This window comes from Camelus bactrianus, chromosome 6 (assembly GCF_048773025.1).
Source record: "Camelus bactrianus isolate YW-2024 breed Bactrian camel chromosome 6, ASM4877302v1, whole genome shotgun sequence".
NCBI lineage: Eukaryota > Metazoa > Chordata > Mammalia > Artiodactyla > Camelidae > Camelus > Camelus bactrianus.
This window is the reverse complement of record NC_133544.1, coordinates 85978200-85994880: the sequence shown is the minus strand read 5'-3', so window position 1 is coordinate 85994880 and position 16681 is coordinate 85978200. Positions and strand designations below refer to the sequence as shown.

The 16681-nt window shown below is 36.3% G+C and overlaps 1 protein-coding gene across 2 annotated transcripts in view; it reads left to right on the top strand.

Moving 5' to 3' along the window:
• ADAM10 (ADAM metallopeptidase domain 10) overlaps window positions 1–15139 on the top strand; it is a 108219-nt gene extending 93080 nt beyond the window's left edge. For both annotated transcript variants that reach the window (XM_074366202.1, XM_074366203.1), the window contains exons 13-16: window positions 410–518; window positions 989–1209; window positions 11024–11150; window positions 12867–15139. In XM_074366202.1, the coding sequence (XP_074222303.1) occupies window positions 410–518; window positions 989–1209; window positions 11024–11150; window positions 12867–12961 (552 nt within the window). In that variant the 3' untranslated portion in view covers window positions 12962–15139. The remainder of the gene's footprint in view (window positions 1–409; window positions 519–988; window positions 1210–11023; window positions 11151–12866) is intronic.
• Window positions 15140–16681: the final 1542 nt, after the last annotated feature.

Genomic DNA, 16681 nt, shown 5'->3' with positions numbered 1-16681 from the left:
AATATTTAACAGCCTAAATAGAAGAACATTCCCTCTGAATGTGAAGTCTTTAAGACTTTCTTGGCTAAATAATCACTTTCTTCTACATGAGGAAAATTTCGTTTTTCGCTTCTTAGAAAGAAGCCATAATAACCAGCATACATAAAGTTGATTCATCTAATCTCTTCCTCCATTTTTGTTTTGTTTAGATTTTTAAGTTACCATTTCTTTGAAGACTTACTATCTTATTTGCGCTTACTTTTTCAGGTGTATTTATATGGTCCATTTCTGATACTAATCTATGCTTTTTTCCCCCAACATGTGTTTCTACTTAATTATTTTAGCGTTGGAGGCTTATATCTGTCTATTACTGTGAACAACAGGTGGGATGTATACGGATTAAGTAATTTGTCCTTTGTTTTTCTCCCAGCAATGTGCAGGTTCTATCTGTGAGAAATACGGCTTGGAGGAGTGCACCTGTGCCAGTTCTGATGGCAAGGATGATAAGGAGCTATGCCATGTCTGCTGCATGAAGAAGAGTAAGACTTTTAAAACACAAGAGTATAAAATCTGTTTCAAAAACCTTATTTTCTCTTAAAGTTTAAGTGTTAATCTTTGGTAAACAGTTGGGACAGATAATTTCCAGCAAAACTGTTCCTCTTGAGAAATTTTTAAATGTAGCATTGTATTGTGTTTCTAGTATTATGGTCCCTACAGTGTTTTTAAAATGATAAACTAGACAAAAACCTGCCAGTGTTGTGGCAATAATTAATATAAACCCTGTTAAAAGGTGTTAAAGCCATTGTAGGCACTACATCAGGAGTTGCTGTTGTTTGTTTATATTGTAATGTTCAAGGTGAATTACCAGTGGTGTTACCCAGCCTAACTAATCGAAGTCTATATAAACATCACGGTGATGATTTTAGGCATAACCCCCAACGCCCTTTTCTTCCCAACTACCCCGATGAGAAATCTGGTCTTCAGCTTATGTTTGGCACTTCTTTTCCAGTGGAGCCATCAACTTGTGCCAGTACAGGGTCTGTGCAGTGGAACATGTACTTCCTTGGTCGAACCATCACCCTGCAACCTGGATCCCCATGCAACGATTTTAGAGGCTACTGTGATGTTTTCATGCGGTGCAGATTAGTAGATGCCGATGGTCCTCTAGCTAGGCTTAAAAAAGCAATTTTCAGTCCAGAGCTCTATGAAAACATTGCTGAATGGATTGTGGTAAGTGTAATTTTTATTTATAAAGAAACTTGATCTTAAAATGATTTGATCATCATTTTACTTGGTCAGAGGTCACCAGTGTTGTGAGGAAGTCACTTCTTTCCTGTTTATACTGAAAGTAGTTAACCCTTGAACAATGTGAGTTTGAACTGCATGGGTCCACTGATACACAGATATTTTTCAGTAGTAAATTCTAGTGTAGTACACAGTCCGTGGTTGTTCAAATCTGCAGATGCGGAGGAACTGTGGATATCGAGGGCCAACTATGAGTTATATGTGGATTAACTGCCCCCCATGTTGTTCAAGGGTAAAGTGTGTTTTATCTGAAGAATGATTTTTAAAGTCAAATATCCCTGGGTATTGTTTTCTTCTGAAGTGATCAGGATCTCCACATGTGTGTCATTCATAAATTTGGTTGGTAGGTGATGGAAGTCATTCCATTTCACTCTGCTCCCTGGTAATGTCCTGGATGGGTTACTTCCTCCTTTGGTCCATATGATTAGAGCACTGCCAGGAGACTTTTTCCTGAGGTTGTTTTGGAAAGCCCTGCCTTGCTTTTTATATTTCCCCCTTGTCTCAGTATGACAGATACCCTGCTGTGGGTTCTACTTTGCCGAACAGAAGAGGTAAAAGAGAAATGGATGATTTTCTGAAGGTTTTTTCTGATGTTTCAGTATAATTTCTGGGTCTTCATCTTGTCCGTGATAGGAAACGTTGAACAGGGTGATATCAGATACAGAGTCTTTTGCAGATTTATTAATGATTATGGATGTTCATCGAACATAAATCTATTGAACTATATAACTTTTCAGCCCACATTTTCCCCAGTTGTACAGATGTTGAATTACCTGAAATTTTTGAAGAAGATTGCTGAGAGTTAATTGTCTTAAGTCATTTAAGTATTTATAAGTATTTAAATATTTATTTAATATAAAATTTAAATCATGAAAAATATCAGTAGGAAAAGTGCAAGTGATGTGTTTGAGAAGGTGCTGTACGTGAACTGAGTAAGTTTGCTTTGGAAATTGACTTAGGACTCAGCTCCTCCTCCTCCCCTGCTCCCAAATTATTTTTCACATATTTTGTATGTGTTCAGGACTGAGGATACCTTGAAAGCACACACAAAAATAGTCATCTGTGTGGGTTGGCAGCCCTTTTTGGTACTGTTGTAGTAAAAATTTACCGTAAAACTTCTGGAATTATCTCTAGCATTAAAATGGTGTTTATTACACATAAAGAAGAATAATACTTTGTATGTTAAAATGTGATTTTTAGATATGTAATGACTGTGTAGTGGGAGAATTATTGAAGTTGGATTTAGGAGACCTAGGTTTTAAACCAAATAATTGGACAAAAATGTGGTACGTTACTCATTTTTGTACTCCTATGCTTGGTGTATGATGTATTATAAAAAAAAATACCTGTTAAGCTAAAGGTGCCTCTGGCACTATGGTAAAGTAGAAGGAATACAGGCTTGGAATCACATAAGGATTCAGATCATCCTTCTGACATTGACAGTTCTCTGACTTCAAGCAGTTTATGTTTTTCGGTCCCTTTACTTCCCTGTTTCAGCTCAGATCCAGTTCTTATTTTCTTTTTTCTGGTTATCTCTAATAAGAAGAAGTTGAAAACTGATATACTTATCTAGTGTGAAAGACAGTGTGTTCAAAGAAAAAAAGTCTGATAGTGGGGATCTCAGACTTATGTTCTGCTGAATGTATGTTGTGCCAGATAGCTTAAGTTTTCTATCTAGTAAATCGTACCATCTAAAAATTATATTTTTTCACTTTCCTTCTTTATCTCTAATTTTGACTCATTTTATTTAGAGTTTCAAAAGCTTATTTATTCCTATCTTCAAAATATTTAATAGAAATGATCTTTTTTAAAGTATTTTTAAACTATTTTTTTGTATTTTAGATTTGAGGATTTAATGAAATGCTTCTTAACAGTGAATTTGAGCAATATGAAGTCTTTTTGTATGCTCTGAAACGTTTAGGTTTGTGCAAGTTTGCCTTAAGTGAGTGTAGAATGGTGTAGAATGCTGTTACTTTATATCAGTGTTGACATTCATGTGCCACTCTTCCTAATAGCATGGTCTCTAATGCCTGAACACTACCGCTAGTCTGTGGCTGCATTTGTGGGTATTAACCAGGTCAAAGAGTAAGATAACCAGCATCTACTTCCTTATAAATCATTTGTCTCATTTGTGTTACTTGCAAGGTTTGCTTGCATAGCAGAGTTAATTTTGTTACATTATATTTGTTACATTAAATTTGTTATGTTACGTTTGTCCTAGTTAGTAATGTAGGTTATTAGTATGCTCTGATGTGGGAAGCTCTGAAAGGGACAAGAGGTTAGTTTCACTGACTTCCCTTTCCAGTGGTACCCGGTAGCTTTTTTGTCTCCTTTTGGTAGTGCACTATGGCATCTTTTTTCCTCATGGAGCGTAGAGTGGGGAAACCTCAACAGTTTAATACTTCAGGGCCTGAGTTACTGACTGCTTCTGATACTGTGGAAGTGACATGATAAAAAGATTTTTCCTTTTTTTTTTTTTCCTGGGGAAAAGTTGTTTTTGACAATAATGTTTGATGTAGGCTGAGTGCCTCCTTTGTGTCTGGCCAGGAGATAATGATAGACATCCTTTGCATTTATCAAGGAGTCACCTAGTTCTTGAAAAGTTTGAAAGCGTTCACCAGTAAATCTGTTTAGACTATCATTTTCTGTCACCTTTTCTTTAAATGAGTGTCAGGACATTAGTAATTCTTTTTCATTTTTCATAGTTATTGATGTGTTCACATTTTCTGCATCTTTTATTTAGGTTTGACATAGAAAACCGTCTTTGACCTTGATTTTTTTCAAATTTATCATTGTATTTCCCCCACACTTTAAAATAATTGCCTGTTTATTGCTTTTTTTCTTTTTTGTTCAGATTTAGCAGGAGTTTATATGAAATTCAAATTCTGTTACCCATAATAATTTATGAAACATGACCACACCCATTCAGTTACATATTGTCTGTGTCTGCTTTTACCCTTTGAGCAGGTGCAACAGAGACTGTATGGCCCCACAAAGCCTGAAATATTTGTCTGGCTTTTGAAAGGAGATGTTTGCCAGCCCCTAATCCAGAGCAGTGGACCCCAGAGTGTGGTTCCCTGACCAGCAGCATCAGCATCACCTGGGAACTTGATAAAAATGCAGATTATCAGACCCCATCTAGACCCACTGAGTCAGTAGGTGACGGTGCATGTTAAAGTTTGGGAACCGTTTTTGTAGTCTCTGCAATGTACTGGCTCCTTCTCAAAAGACTTGTAACAGAAATTTTCTACTTTGTCATCCTGCTATGTTGAAAACGGAAGGTGGTTGTGGATCTCTAGGGTCCTTTGTTGCCTCATAGAAGAGGCCACATAGCTATCACTAATGAGCCTTTAACAAGGATGCAGTATTGTCACAGGGCTTGGCATATGGTAAGGAGTCAGTGTGCATTTGCTAGATGAATGGAAGCAGATTTCTTACATGTCATAATTTATAAAAATCATACATATTACCCTAACTTTGAAGTTGTAATGTTTTCAGGTTTCTCTCAGTGGTATTTTATTCTGTTTGCCCAGGCTGAGTTTAAAGGAACAAGATTAGTAGCCAGTTGCTTTCTGCTTGGCAGATTGGTATGAGGGGTGGCATGTGGGGTGCTGAAGGACAGAACATTTAGTCAAAGTCCGGACAGTGGTATCTTCTGAAGGATAGGAGGAGGCTTTCTGCCCTTGCAGGATGGCATAATCGGTATCACGACAAGGAACTGTGGGCCTCACGTGGTCTTGTGACCCATAAGAAGCCTAGAGTGTGTTTGCTCAGAGAGTTGCTAATACTGGAACATTCACTGAAAGGATTATATGGTTGACTTTTTTCTGGAGATCTTAAAAACAGTAAAGATTACCTTACGTCTGAAGAGACTTGAGTGAATTTCTTGCCCCTTCCCCCAACAGTTTTTTGGTTGATACCTGGTTTATTGTTTCATTATCCAGTAGATCCTTTTTGTTTATTTAGATTATTAAATTAAAAAGAAAACTATTATAATAGTACATACTAAATTAGACTGGTAGATTTTGACCTTTTAGTTTGTTATTTTTGCTCCTTTTTTCTCCTTTATGTTCTTTTGGCCTTATAAGTGGATATATTGAACATCATCTGTCTCTTCTTTATGTAGAATTATTTCCTCAGACTTGATTCAGTGCTTGTTAGCTTCTAGGCTTTTTCTTGAACTTTTGGATGTCTTCTCTTTGTTTCTTAAGTTTCACTTAACACCCTTGTACCTATGAAAGACAAGAGCTTGGTGCATAATTTACACTCATTAAATGTTTGTTGAATGAATGACAGCTCTCGCTTTCTTCAGAGTCTAACCAATGGACAAATTGTGATCTTTTGAGATGAAACACATATTTTTTATTTATTAGCCTGGTTGGTAATCTTTTACCGGATTTTATAGTATGTGTTAAAGAGAAAACATGTGATTTAGCATTAACCACTCTCTGATAATTCTCTTTTAAAGGGAGCATTAGAAAAATCCTTTGTACCAAAGGTGGTACACTCTCAAATGTACTATTGTTTTATTTAGTTTTTTCTTGCTGTCCTCGGTCCGCTGTGATATTCTTCTGAAAAACTACTATCATTGTCATTAAAATATCTCAAACTTTGGGCTTTTGAGATATGTAGTTACCTGGAAAATTCTGGAGGAAAGCCAGGAACTCTGCTAAAAGGGACTGGAAATTCTCAAGGTGCTGGGTGCCACATTTTGGTAAATGTCTGTTGATCTAAACTGGGACTTGATCCTTCTGACCTTTGTTTTCTACAAGTTTATAACCATTATTAAATCCAGGCTTCCTCTCTCCAGTCTGTGTCTTCTATGCTAGACTAGTTGCATCTCTATTTAAGACTGAATAGGTACTGAAAAACCAGTATTAGAAGAGGTATCAGAACTACTGTGTTTTATGTTCTCTGTTGTAAGAGCCTTTTTGCGCTATTTGTATGTGTGGGCAGTCTAGACATAATAAATAAACTGGTAGAAGTGTTTTGAAAAGTCAGTATTTGAAGTAACAACTCACAAATAATAACTAACCCAGCAGGTTCTTTTCTGTAGGGTAGGTACTGAGTTTGTAGAATATAACTTCAAAAAGCTTGCATCCAGTTTGGGATGGAGTGGAGAAGCGCACAGAAACCTATTTTCAGTTCTGCATGGTGATTTCACAGAAAATAGGTGGACCTGTTTGGGGAAGGCCTCATTAAGGAGGCGATGCCAAAGTCAGTTCTTAAGTACTAATAGAAGTAGAGAGTACAGGTGGGTGTTTTATAAAGAGGGAGCACCTGAAAAAATCACTGAAGTATGAATTACTTTAAATAAAAATTTTTGTTCTTTTTCCCTTTTGAAAGGGTGATTATCTTTTTTTTTTAATTGACAAAGTAAACCTTCATTTTACTCTGGAGCCCAGTCTTCTCAAGATGAGCTTCTTGAATATTCTTTAGAAACTGTATTTTTATAAAAAAAATAATACTTTCTAAAAAGTAGTGGAATCATATATACACTGTGCTGCAGCCCGTTGTGTGCTCAGGTTTTGTTTTTTTTCCTCCCACTTAGTGATTTATCTTGGAGATCTTTGGTGGAAAGCTTTTGAAGAAGGGTTATACATAGAAGAGTGACATAGTTTCATATTTTAAGTACCTGTTAAACTGATGGCTGTGTGGATGATTTTGAGCAGGGAAGACTGGAAGGAAGGGTGTCAGAATACAATGACATCAGGGACAGAAGTGCATCTCCTGTAACTGAACTAGCCCATCTGCCTGAAGGTAATAGGAGGACCCTTCTCCCTTTGTGCTGATGGATCGGATCACCTTAGAAGTGACACCGCCTCTCCAGAGGGTATTTGGAAATATACAGTAGCTGTCAGAGTAACTGAGGGGCTCTGCTGGCGTTTGATGGATGCGGGCTGTGTATGCCAAACTTCCTGCATTGCTCACATGGTCCTGTGCCACAGTGCCAGCATGTCCTCACTGAGTAAGAAGTCCTCATCTGCACCCTAGTCACGGGCACGCTTGTTTAAAGTGCAGTTGCCGGGGCCCTCCACCAGAACAACTGAATTGGAATTTCTGGGATTGGGCCTGAGAATGTCTGTTTTAATAAGCATACCAGATCATTCTTAGATGTACTCAGAGACGGGAACCATTCCTTTGCCATGTGAGGGCTGATTATTTGAGCAGCTCTTCCTAGTCACAGGACTCTCTCTCCACAACCAGCCAGATGTTTACAGCTTCCCCCTAAACTCTCAGTAGGATAAAGAGGTAGAACTAAAGAGCTAGTGTTGAGTGGTATCCATTTAGGTACAGTTTCCCAAACTGATATGCTGTATGTGGGTATAAAATGGGGGTTGACAGACTATGGCTTGTGGCTCAGATCCGTTCTGCTCCCTGTTTTTGTAAGTTATATTTACTGGAACACAGCCACACTTTATTGTGTATTATCTTTGACTGCTTTTGTACTGCAGCGGCAGGAATGAGTAGTTATGACAGGGACCGTATGGTCCACAAAACCTAAAGTATTTACTGTTTTGGTTCTTCATAGAAGAAGTTTGCTGATCTTTGGTGGAGACCAGTAGCTCTTAGTCTTGGATGCATAATGGAATCATCTGGGTAGCTTGAACCAAGTTGTGGATGTCAGGATCTCACTTCTGCTCTGTTGCGGTCTGGGATTTAGTCCAGGTGTCTGAGTTGTAAAAGCTTACCAGGTGATTCTAATGTGCAGCCAAGGTTGAGAACCGCTGGTATAGGGCAGGAAGAGTGCTTGTAGCAGTACAAGCTGGTGATATTGGTCCTTAATGTATTTTACTATGTCAGAGTGTTAGAGATCCAGACAGGAAAGGTAGAGGAAGGCCAGACTTCATTAAATGTCACATTTAAAAGGCCTCTGGATGCTTAGACTAGGACCAAAGCTGTGCATATAGTTCTGCATGTGACGGTAGGCAGAAATGAAAGGAGAAATCAACTGACGCTCTAGTTGACAGACTGAGGGCAGGACTTACACCCTGCCTTTTGATGAATAGTGGGGCCAATATCTGAGGATGAATAAAACAGAAGAAACAATAGGAGCTTGTGGAAAATTTATATAACAAGGGAATATTATTCTAAAAACTCACAGGGAGGGGCAGTGCTCTGAATATTATTTTCTACAGAAACCAAAAGAAAATTTTAGAAAACTATCTGGCAGTCTCAGCAGGATACAAGAAATGGCTTCTGAAAAGCAGATTGTAAAGTTGTGGTATGCAAGCCAGATTTGGCTCTGCAAACATGTCTTGTATGGTCTGCCTATTGGTTTTAGAAATTTTGAATGCGTTGCTAGCATTTAAAAACTGATTTCACATAAAAATTCAGATTTGTAGCTTCTCCTTTTAAAAGATCAAATCTTTCCGCCGTAAGGCTAAATGAATCACATTACCCCTTACCTTCTCCTTTCTTGAACAATTCGCTCCTAAAGGCATTAGGTGGGGCAAGGCAAGGCACCCATGCCCAGTAAGAGGAGCTGTGCTGGCACAGGGAAGGGCGCCCTGTGTTCCCTGTGGAGGGGTGACTAGCTTGGGATGTCAGAGTACAAGTATTGTGAGGGCTGTGTCTACATAGGAGGGGCAGTTCTACAAGGAACCAGGGCTCCTTTGAGAAATGGCTGATTCCGAGGCTGGGGCAGGGGTGGAACAAGATGAACCTGGAACTTCCTGTGTCTGAAAGAAAGTGCTCAAAGAATGGTGGGCACATGCCCCAAGGACACAGTACTGATAGTGATGGATTATAACCCACTGAGGAACATCGGAAACCATGAAGGAATAAATAAATGAATAAATTGAAATTTAGAGGAAGACCTGGATATTTACATAGTTTTTGATTATGTTCCTATAGAATACACATTGACTACAAATGAGAAGAGTATCTTTCTGGTAAAGTTTCACAGATAACACCTTGATCAAGTGATCAAGTTAACATCATCAGTAATGAGATCAAAGTCACGTGTCATCTGGTAGGATGCAATAAGAACACAGCATCACTTCTGAGATATTCTTACCCAAGATGTATGACCTGAATGTAATAATAAAGACACATCTGAGAAACCCAAACTAAGGGACATTCCAATGTAAAATAACTAACCTATAATCTTTCAAAGTGTCAAGGTTTTTATAAGCTAAAGAAACACTGTGCAACATTTCCAGATTGCAGGAGACTAAGGAAACATGGCTGCTAAATGGAACACACAATTCTGAATTGGGGGTATTGGGACAAATGGCAAAACTTGAATGAGGTCTGCGATTAAATGGTAGTAATGTATTGGTGCTAATTTCCTGATTATGATAATAGTGCTGTGATTATCTAGGAAAACACCTGTCGGTTGTAGGAACTATATGCCTGAAATGTTTGGGTGTAAACAGGACATCATGCTAGTAACTTACTCTAAGATGGTTCCAGATTTTAAAAACCTTCTTTGTACCGTACTTGAACTTTTTTTATAAGTCTGAGATTCTTTCAGAATTAAACAAATGAAAGAAACATATGTATATTACATATATATGAAAGGCTTTATGCACACATGGAAAAAGTGGCTTGGGGTATTCTGCCACAGTGTTCACTTTTATTTTAGTTTATATTTCTTTACACTGTTACTGCTTTATTAAAAAAAACAGTACAGAAGTAGTATGCTGTTTGTTTTAAAGCCTCAGATCATAGAACATCTTAAATGGGAGTTTAATTGCCAGTAATAGCAATAATTGTGTGTGTATTACAACAGTCTGTGTAGGCCAATATGAAGGTTCATAGTTTTCAACTTGTTACTGTTTTGTATGATGTTGTACATGCTATCCTAAAACAAAATTTGAATGTTTTGAATAATAAAACAAGCTTAGAATTTATTATGAATGAAAACAGTAATTTTTCTGTAAATAAGATTATGACAATAATTTTTGAGGTTTTTTTGTTTAGCTAATTGATTTATTTAATATGATTTAAGTTGGAAGTGAAATTTTTAGTACCTTCTTAGAGGTAAACTTTGCCTGCTTCTAGAATGTGTATATCCTTCCAGTTTTCATATTAAAAAAGACAGTTAACTTTTAAATAAGTGAATATATAATAGATATTTTATATATAAATATAATAAAAACTAAGACATGTAAAAATCATTTAATAACAGTAGTCTGGGTCTAAAATTCCAAATGAGATAGAGAAACAGGAAGAGGGAACCTAAAAAAGATAGAATTCAATGTCAACTTTAAGAATTAGAAAAAAATATAGATTTAAAGAATATTTTAAAAATCTATCTAGTAGTAGAATTTAAATCAAGTTATATACCTTCTTAGTCACTGGAGAATATAAAAAGCAAACAAATTCTGTAAGAGTAATAGACAAAAGAAAAGAAGGAAATATTTAAATCAAAAAATATGTAATAACATGGGAAAATACAATATAAACTATATGCAGAACGACCATAGTTTTGCACTTGTGTTTATCTGTATATATAACAAACACAGTTATATAGAAAAGAGACTGAAATGAAAATAAGAGTTAGTGGTTTCCTCTAGGAAGTGAAATTACAGGTAATTTTTGTTTTCTCCTTTGTTCTTTTTTTAATATTTAAAGAAATTAATATATATGTACTTTTATCTCTGTGCAAGTCCCAACCAACAAATGTTCTTTAAAAATTAAAATGTAATATATTATATTGTATATTTTATATTATATAAAATATCTTAAAATATTTTACAGTTTTTTCAGTGGAAAATCTGTTTATTTCTAGGCTTATTGGTGGGCAGTATTACTGATGGGAATCGCCCTGATCATGTTAATGGCTGGTTTTATTAAGATATGCAGTGTTCATACTCCAAGTAGTAATCCAAAGTTGCCTCCTCCTAAACCTCTTCCAGGTAAGACCACTTGAGCGAGGTACGTGGTTTTGTATCTCAGGACCATTCAGCAAGTAGAGCTGAATTATAAATGAGTCTTCACTAACTGATTTATAGTACTTTCTCCTTGAGAATGGGGTTACTGGATGAATTATTTGGTTGATTTTTAAGTGTGTTTTTAAAATCAACGCCATCTAGCTAATAGCTGCCAATTTAATGCTAATATATATATATATATATATTTTAATATCCTACAATCTTCCCTGTTTGCTTTTATTATGATAGGCTACTTTTAAATGATTGGTCTTTCTGTTCTAGTAGTTATGCTTCTGGCTTCTGTTACTGTTGTTAATGTTCATGCTTTTGAAATATTTTCTGGCACATAAGCTCCTTTTCCCTAGGGATGATGCTTTTGGGGAAATTTTAGGATAGAGGCTTCAGTCACCAAACAGTAGTTACTCTCCATCTCTGAAAACCACTCCTCAGGTTTTGTCTCCACCCTTTACCTGTCAGGAGACGGGCTAGGAGGAGACCCTCTTTAGTTGAGCTCCAGGGATTTAGAGAAGGGTAAGGAAGTGACTGCTCCGGATTATTTAGGCCCTACCTATTTCTCCCTCCCCCTCCCCACTGTGTGGCTTCCACCCTGCCCTCAGGACACCTGGACTGGAGGTGTGTAGGTGTGTTCACTGTAGGTGTGGGGCAGACACTGTCCCAAGGCCATGGCGGAGGAGAGCCTGAGCTGCACAGCAGCAGTTCCCTCTTGCACACACGCAGTGCTCACCGAAGGCTCTTGCTTCAGGCTAAGTCCACCACCCCACACAGAAGAGTTTAAAACTAGGGGTTCCTTATACTTCTCTCCATTCTCCCTCAGCGCTTCCCTTGCATCTACCTGTCTTGAGGCAAGAGAGCTCAGTAGTCATGCTGGGACTGCACCTTGGTGGGAATCAGAGGAAATTTGATTTTGATGTTACTGCTTTCCATAAATTTACGTTGGCACTCTGGTACTTATGTCAGTTTCTTAGGAATTTCCAGGGGCCGCTTGACACTTTTTAGATATATATAATGGTCTCATTCAGTGAAGCAGTTCTTTTAATTTCACTTTAAGTAAATTCTACCTGTTAAAATTAAAAAGCTATTAACTGTTGTTTATTGAACCTTCACAAAAAGTGTTGATCACTTTTGCATGAATTATCATATAATCCTCACAGCACACTATATGAGTTAGTTATATCCCTCTTTTACAGGCTAGTCACCTCAGTTTCAGAGAGGTTGAGTCATTTGCTCAAAGACACTCAGCAATTTCTTCATCATGGATTCTGTCTACACAATCCATATTAATCTAACAGTTGTAGCTGTTAAGCACCTGAAATGTGGCTAGTCTCAACTGAGAAGTTTTGTAAACATGAAATACATACCAGACTCTAAAGACTAAGTATTAAAAAATGAAATATTTCATTAAAAATTCTTTATATTGATTGTATCTTGAAATGATTAATTTTTGACTACATTGGGTTAAATGAAATAAAAAATTATTAACATTATTTTACCTGTTTTTCTTTCACTTTTTCCACTGTGGCTACCAGAAAATAGAAAATGACAATATAGGGCTCATACTGTATTTTTTTGGATAGTGCTGATCTGGAACCTTTTTAAAAAAAAAAATTGAAATGGCAGCTTTGTTTTTAAAAATTAAAAAACTCATGGTAACTGTCTTTCGTTTCTGTTCATGACTCCCAGGCACTTTAAAGAGGAGGAGACCTCCCCAGCCCATTCAGCAACCCCAGCGCCAGAGGCCCCGGGAGAGTTATCAGATGGGACACATGAGACGTTAACTCAGCTTTTGCCTTGGTTCTTCCTAGTGCCTACAATGGGAAAACTTCACTCCAAAGAGAAACCTATTAAATCATCATCCCCAAACTAAACCCTCACAAATAACAGTCGAAGAAAAAAATGGCAAGAGATCATATCCTCAGATCAGGTGGAATTACTTAAATTTTAAAGCCTGAAAATTCCAATTTGGGGGTGGGGTGTGAAAAAGGAACCCAATTTTCTTATGGACAGATATTTTTAACCTGATGGCACAAAGTCTTAGAATATTATTATGTGCCCCGTGTTCCCTGTTCTTCGTTGCTGCATTTTCTTCACTTGCAGGCAAACTTGGCTCTCGATAAACTTTTATCACAAATTGAAATATATATATATTTTTTTCAACTGCCAATCAAGGCTGGGAGGCTCGACCACCTCAACATTGGAGACATCACTTGCCAATGTACATACCTTGTTATGTGCAGACATGTATTTCTTACGTACACTGTACTTCTGTGTGCAATTGTAAACAGAAATTGCAATATGGATGTTTCTTTGTATTATAAAATTTTTCCGCTCTTAATGAAAAATTACTGTTTAATTGACATACTCAGGATAACAGAATGGTGGTATTCAGTGGTCCAGGATTCTGTCATGCTTTACACAGGCAGTTTTGAAACGAGAATCAGTTTACCTTTTCCTTATGACGGAGTTGGTTTTGAAATTCATTTTGTTTTATCAGTGGCTGCTAAGAGCACAGGAGTGACTACGCTGAAGAACACAGTTAAATGTTGTGCAAACTGGACATACGCAGCATACTACTACTTCAAACTTAGTTCTTTACATAAGCGTCTGATTTCTGCTTACTTTTTTTAAACTTTCTAATTCAATTCCATATTTTGAATTGCTAGGTGAAATTTTATTCATGGTTTGGTAGAAATTATGTCAGCAAAATGATTCTTTTTATATGTAGGCTCTTTCTGTGTCTTCCATATATCTGAAGTGTGCTAATTATGGTTTTGATTTTGTTTGATATGGAAAAGAAAAGCTGTGTCTCTATTTTATGAAAATATTTGAACAGTTTTTTTCAGCATATCATCACTGATCATTGGTAACCACTAAAGAGTGATTTGCTCAACTAGTAGTTAAAATTGTAGATAGGCCTTCCAACATTTTTTTTCCCTAAAATATTTTAACAATGAAGGTGAAACAGCACAATGTCCCATTCCAAATTTATTTTTTAAATAGATGTAAATAATTGGCTTTTTAAAGAAAGAAGGCAACAGCATTTAATGTATTAACAGGCTTATTATTGCTATGCAGGAATGGAAGGGGGCATTACAAACAAATTTTAAGCTTGTGACATATTTATTGCTTCTGTTTTCCAACTACATTACCTAAGTTAGAAGTAAACAGCTATGATTTTCCTGGCTTCACATAGGAGGCAAATTTAGGGAAAGTTGAAAAGATTTGTGTTTGGCTTTTTTTTTTTTTTTTTTTTCCTTTTTTTCTTAAGAGTATAAGGTTTACACAATCATTCTCATAATGTGACGCAAGCCAGCAAGGCCAAAAATGCTAGAGAAAATATTGGGATCTCCTCCTTGTAAACTTGTACAGTATGTGGTGACTTTTTTCAAAATACAGCTTTTTGTACATGATTTAGAGACAAATTTTGTACATGAAACCCCAGATAGATTATAAATAATTCTAAACAAACAAGTAGGTAGATATGTATGTAATTGCTTTTAAATCATTTAAATGCCTTTGTTTTTGGACTGTGCAAAGGTTGGAAGTGGGTTTGCATTTCTAAAATGGTGACTTTTATTCTGCAAGAGTTCTTAGTAACTTCTTGAGTGTGGTAAACTTTGGAACATGTACATTTTTTGCTTGTAATGTTATCCTGTGGTAGGGTTTTGGCAGGCACACACTGCCCTATTTTATTTTGAGTCTAAGTTAAATGTTTTCTGAAAAGAGATACGTGCACTGAACTCTTTCCACTGCAAATCAAGATGTGGTAAAACAAAAGGATCAAGACAAATGAGATCTAATACTACTGTCAGTTTAATGTCCACTGTGTTTTATACAGTATCTTTTTGTTCACTTTGGAAATTTTTACTAAAAGTTGCAAAAAATAAAGTATTGTGCAAAGATGTAAGGTTTTTTGAAACTTGAAATGCATTAATAAATAGACTTGATGAAATCAACTTGAAGGTTTCATACTCTTTGAACTCTGAGAACTATCAAAAGAAGTTTCCCGCAAGGCAGCTTTTCCTTACTAAATGAAAGAGATTGTTAAGCAAAAAGAGTATTCTCTCTGTCCACATGAGTATAGATACCTTTATTCCTGGTTAGAAGTTCATGTAAAAAAATTTGAGTAGCTATCTCTGTATCCATACACTGAACATTTGGAAAACACTTAATCTCAGCTGCTTTACATTAATTCTAACCAATTTTCAAAGTGTTTAAAAGTGTCTTGGTGGAAGAACTGAGTCATTTTGGAAACTGTGGCCTTATATATTTTTTGCGAAGTTTTGAATGCTGAATTGAACCTCATTTATTTTAAAAGTCTAGTTTGATGATACATATATTTTAAAAATTTGAGTCACATTTTCCTGCTTTGTCAAATTTATAGCAAATAAGGAGAGACTTGACATTACAGTCTTATCTAGAAAAAGAACTGTAAGCCCAGAATGGTGACCTGCACAGAATAATCTGCCCCAAATTCTTTTTTTGTTTTTAAACTGAGGCCAACTTGAGTAAGTAGTATTTGTTAAATAAGTAAAAATATATAATACTTTTTAGTTACCTTAATTTAGAAACATCAAAATGTATATTATGTTTAATTGTGTTTGTTTATGAAAACATCAATATTAGATGATTACAAATGTATTAATTTTACTTACAACTGAATGCTTAAATTTTGTTTCTATTGAATCAGCAATAGAATAAAGTTTTGCCATTTCTGGACTAGCTCCCCACAGTGTCAGGAAATACAGAGTTTTGGGAAGGGTTTCTTTAAGGGAAAGATCACTGTACCTCATCAGGCATGTTCTCTGAGGTGTCTTCAGCACCTTGTGCTTTGGGTACTTCATTTTTATCATATTCACCGACTAGTTAAAACTGAAGATTTCTCCAAACTGTGCAAACTGCTCTCAAGTCCTTACTTCTGTCTCTGTACATTTAAGTCTTAACGATTTTCATTTCTCTGAAGATGGGATGAATGTCCTGGCAGCTGTGCATTTGTCGGTGCTTGTGTTTGAGAAGGCTTTTAATTTCTTAGGTATTTCTCATTGAAAGTTTACAGAGGGTCAGCATAGTGAGTCCATTACAGAACCGGACAGCCCGTCTTCAGGGGTATAAGACGTGGTGTTCCTTACCCAAATTTAAAGAGTCAAGGTCTCCCAAAGCTAGAGAGCAAGTTGGATATAGTTTTAAAGCAGCTGCCAAGGACAGTTCATCTTTAGAGAAGTCACTAAAGTTGCAAAAAAATTGTAATTTCCTGAAAAGCACTTTTGATTTCTAAATAACTAAAAGTGTAATCAGCCTGCCCCCCCAGAGCTCATCTTCAGTTTCAGCATTTCTGGTTTTATGTTCTTGATTATAAACAACTTCCACTTGAGTCTCCTTTTCCATTTATTATCAGTTTAGTTTTTCCACTGTCATTTCTGTATCCCTGGCTTTATATTATTAAGATACAAGTGAGCCCTTGCATTTTATATTGCTATATTGTTTGTGTGTCTTAGATA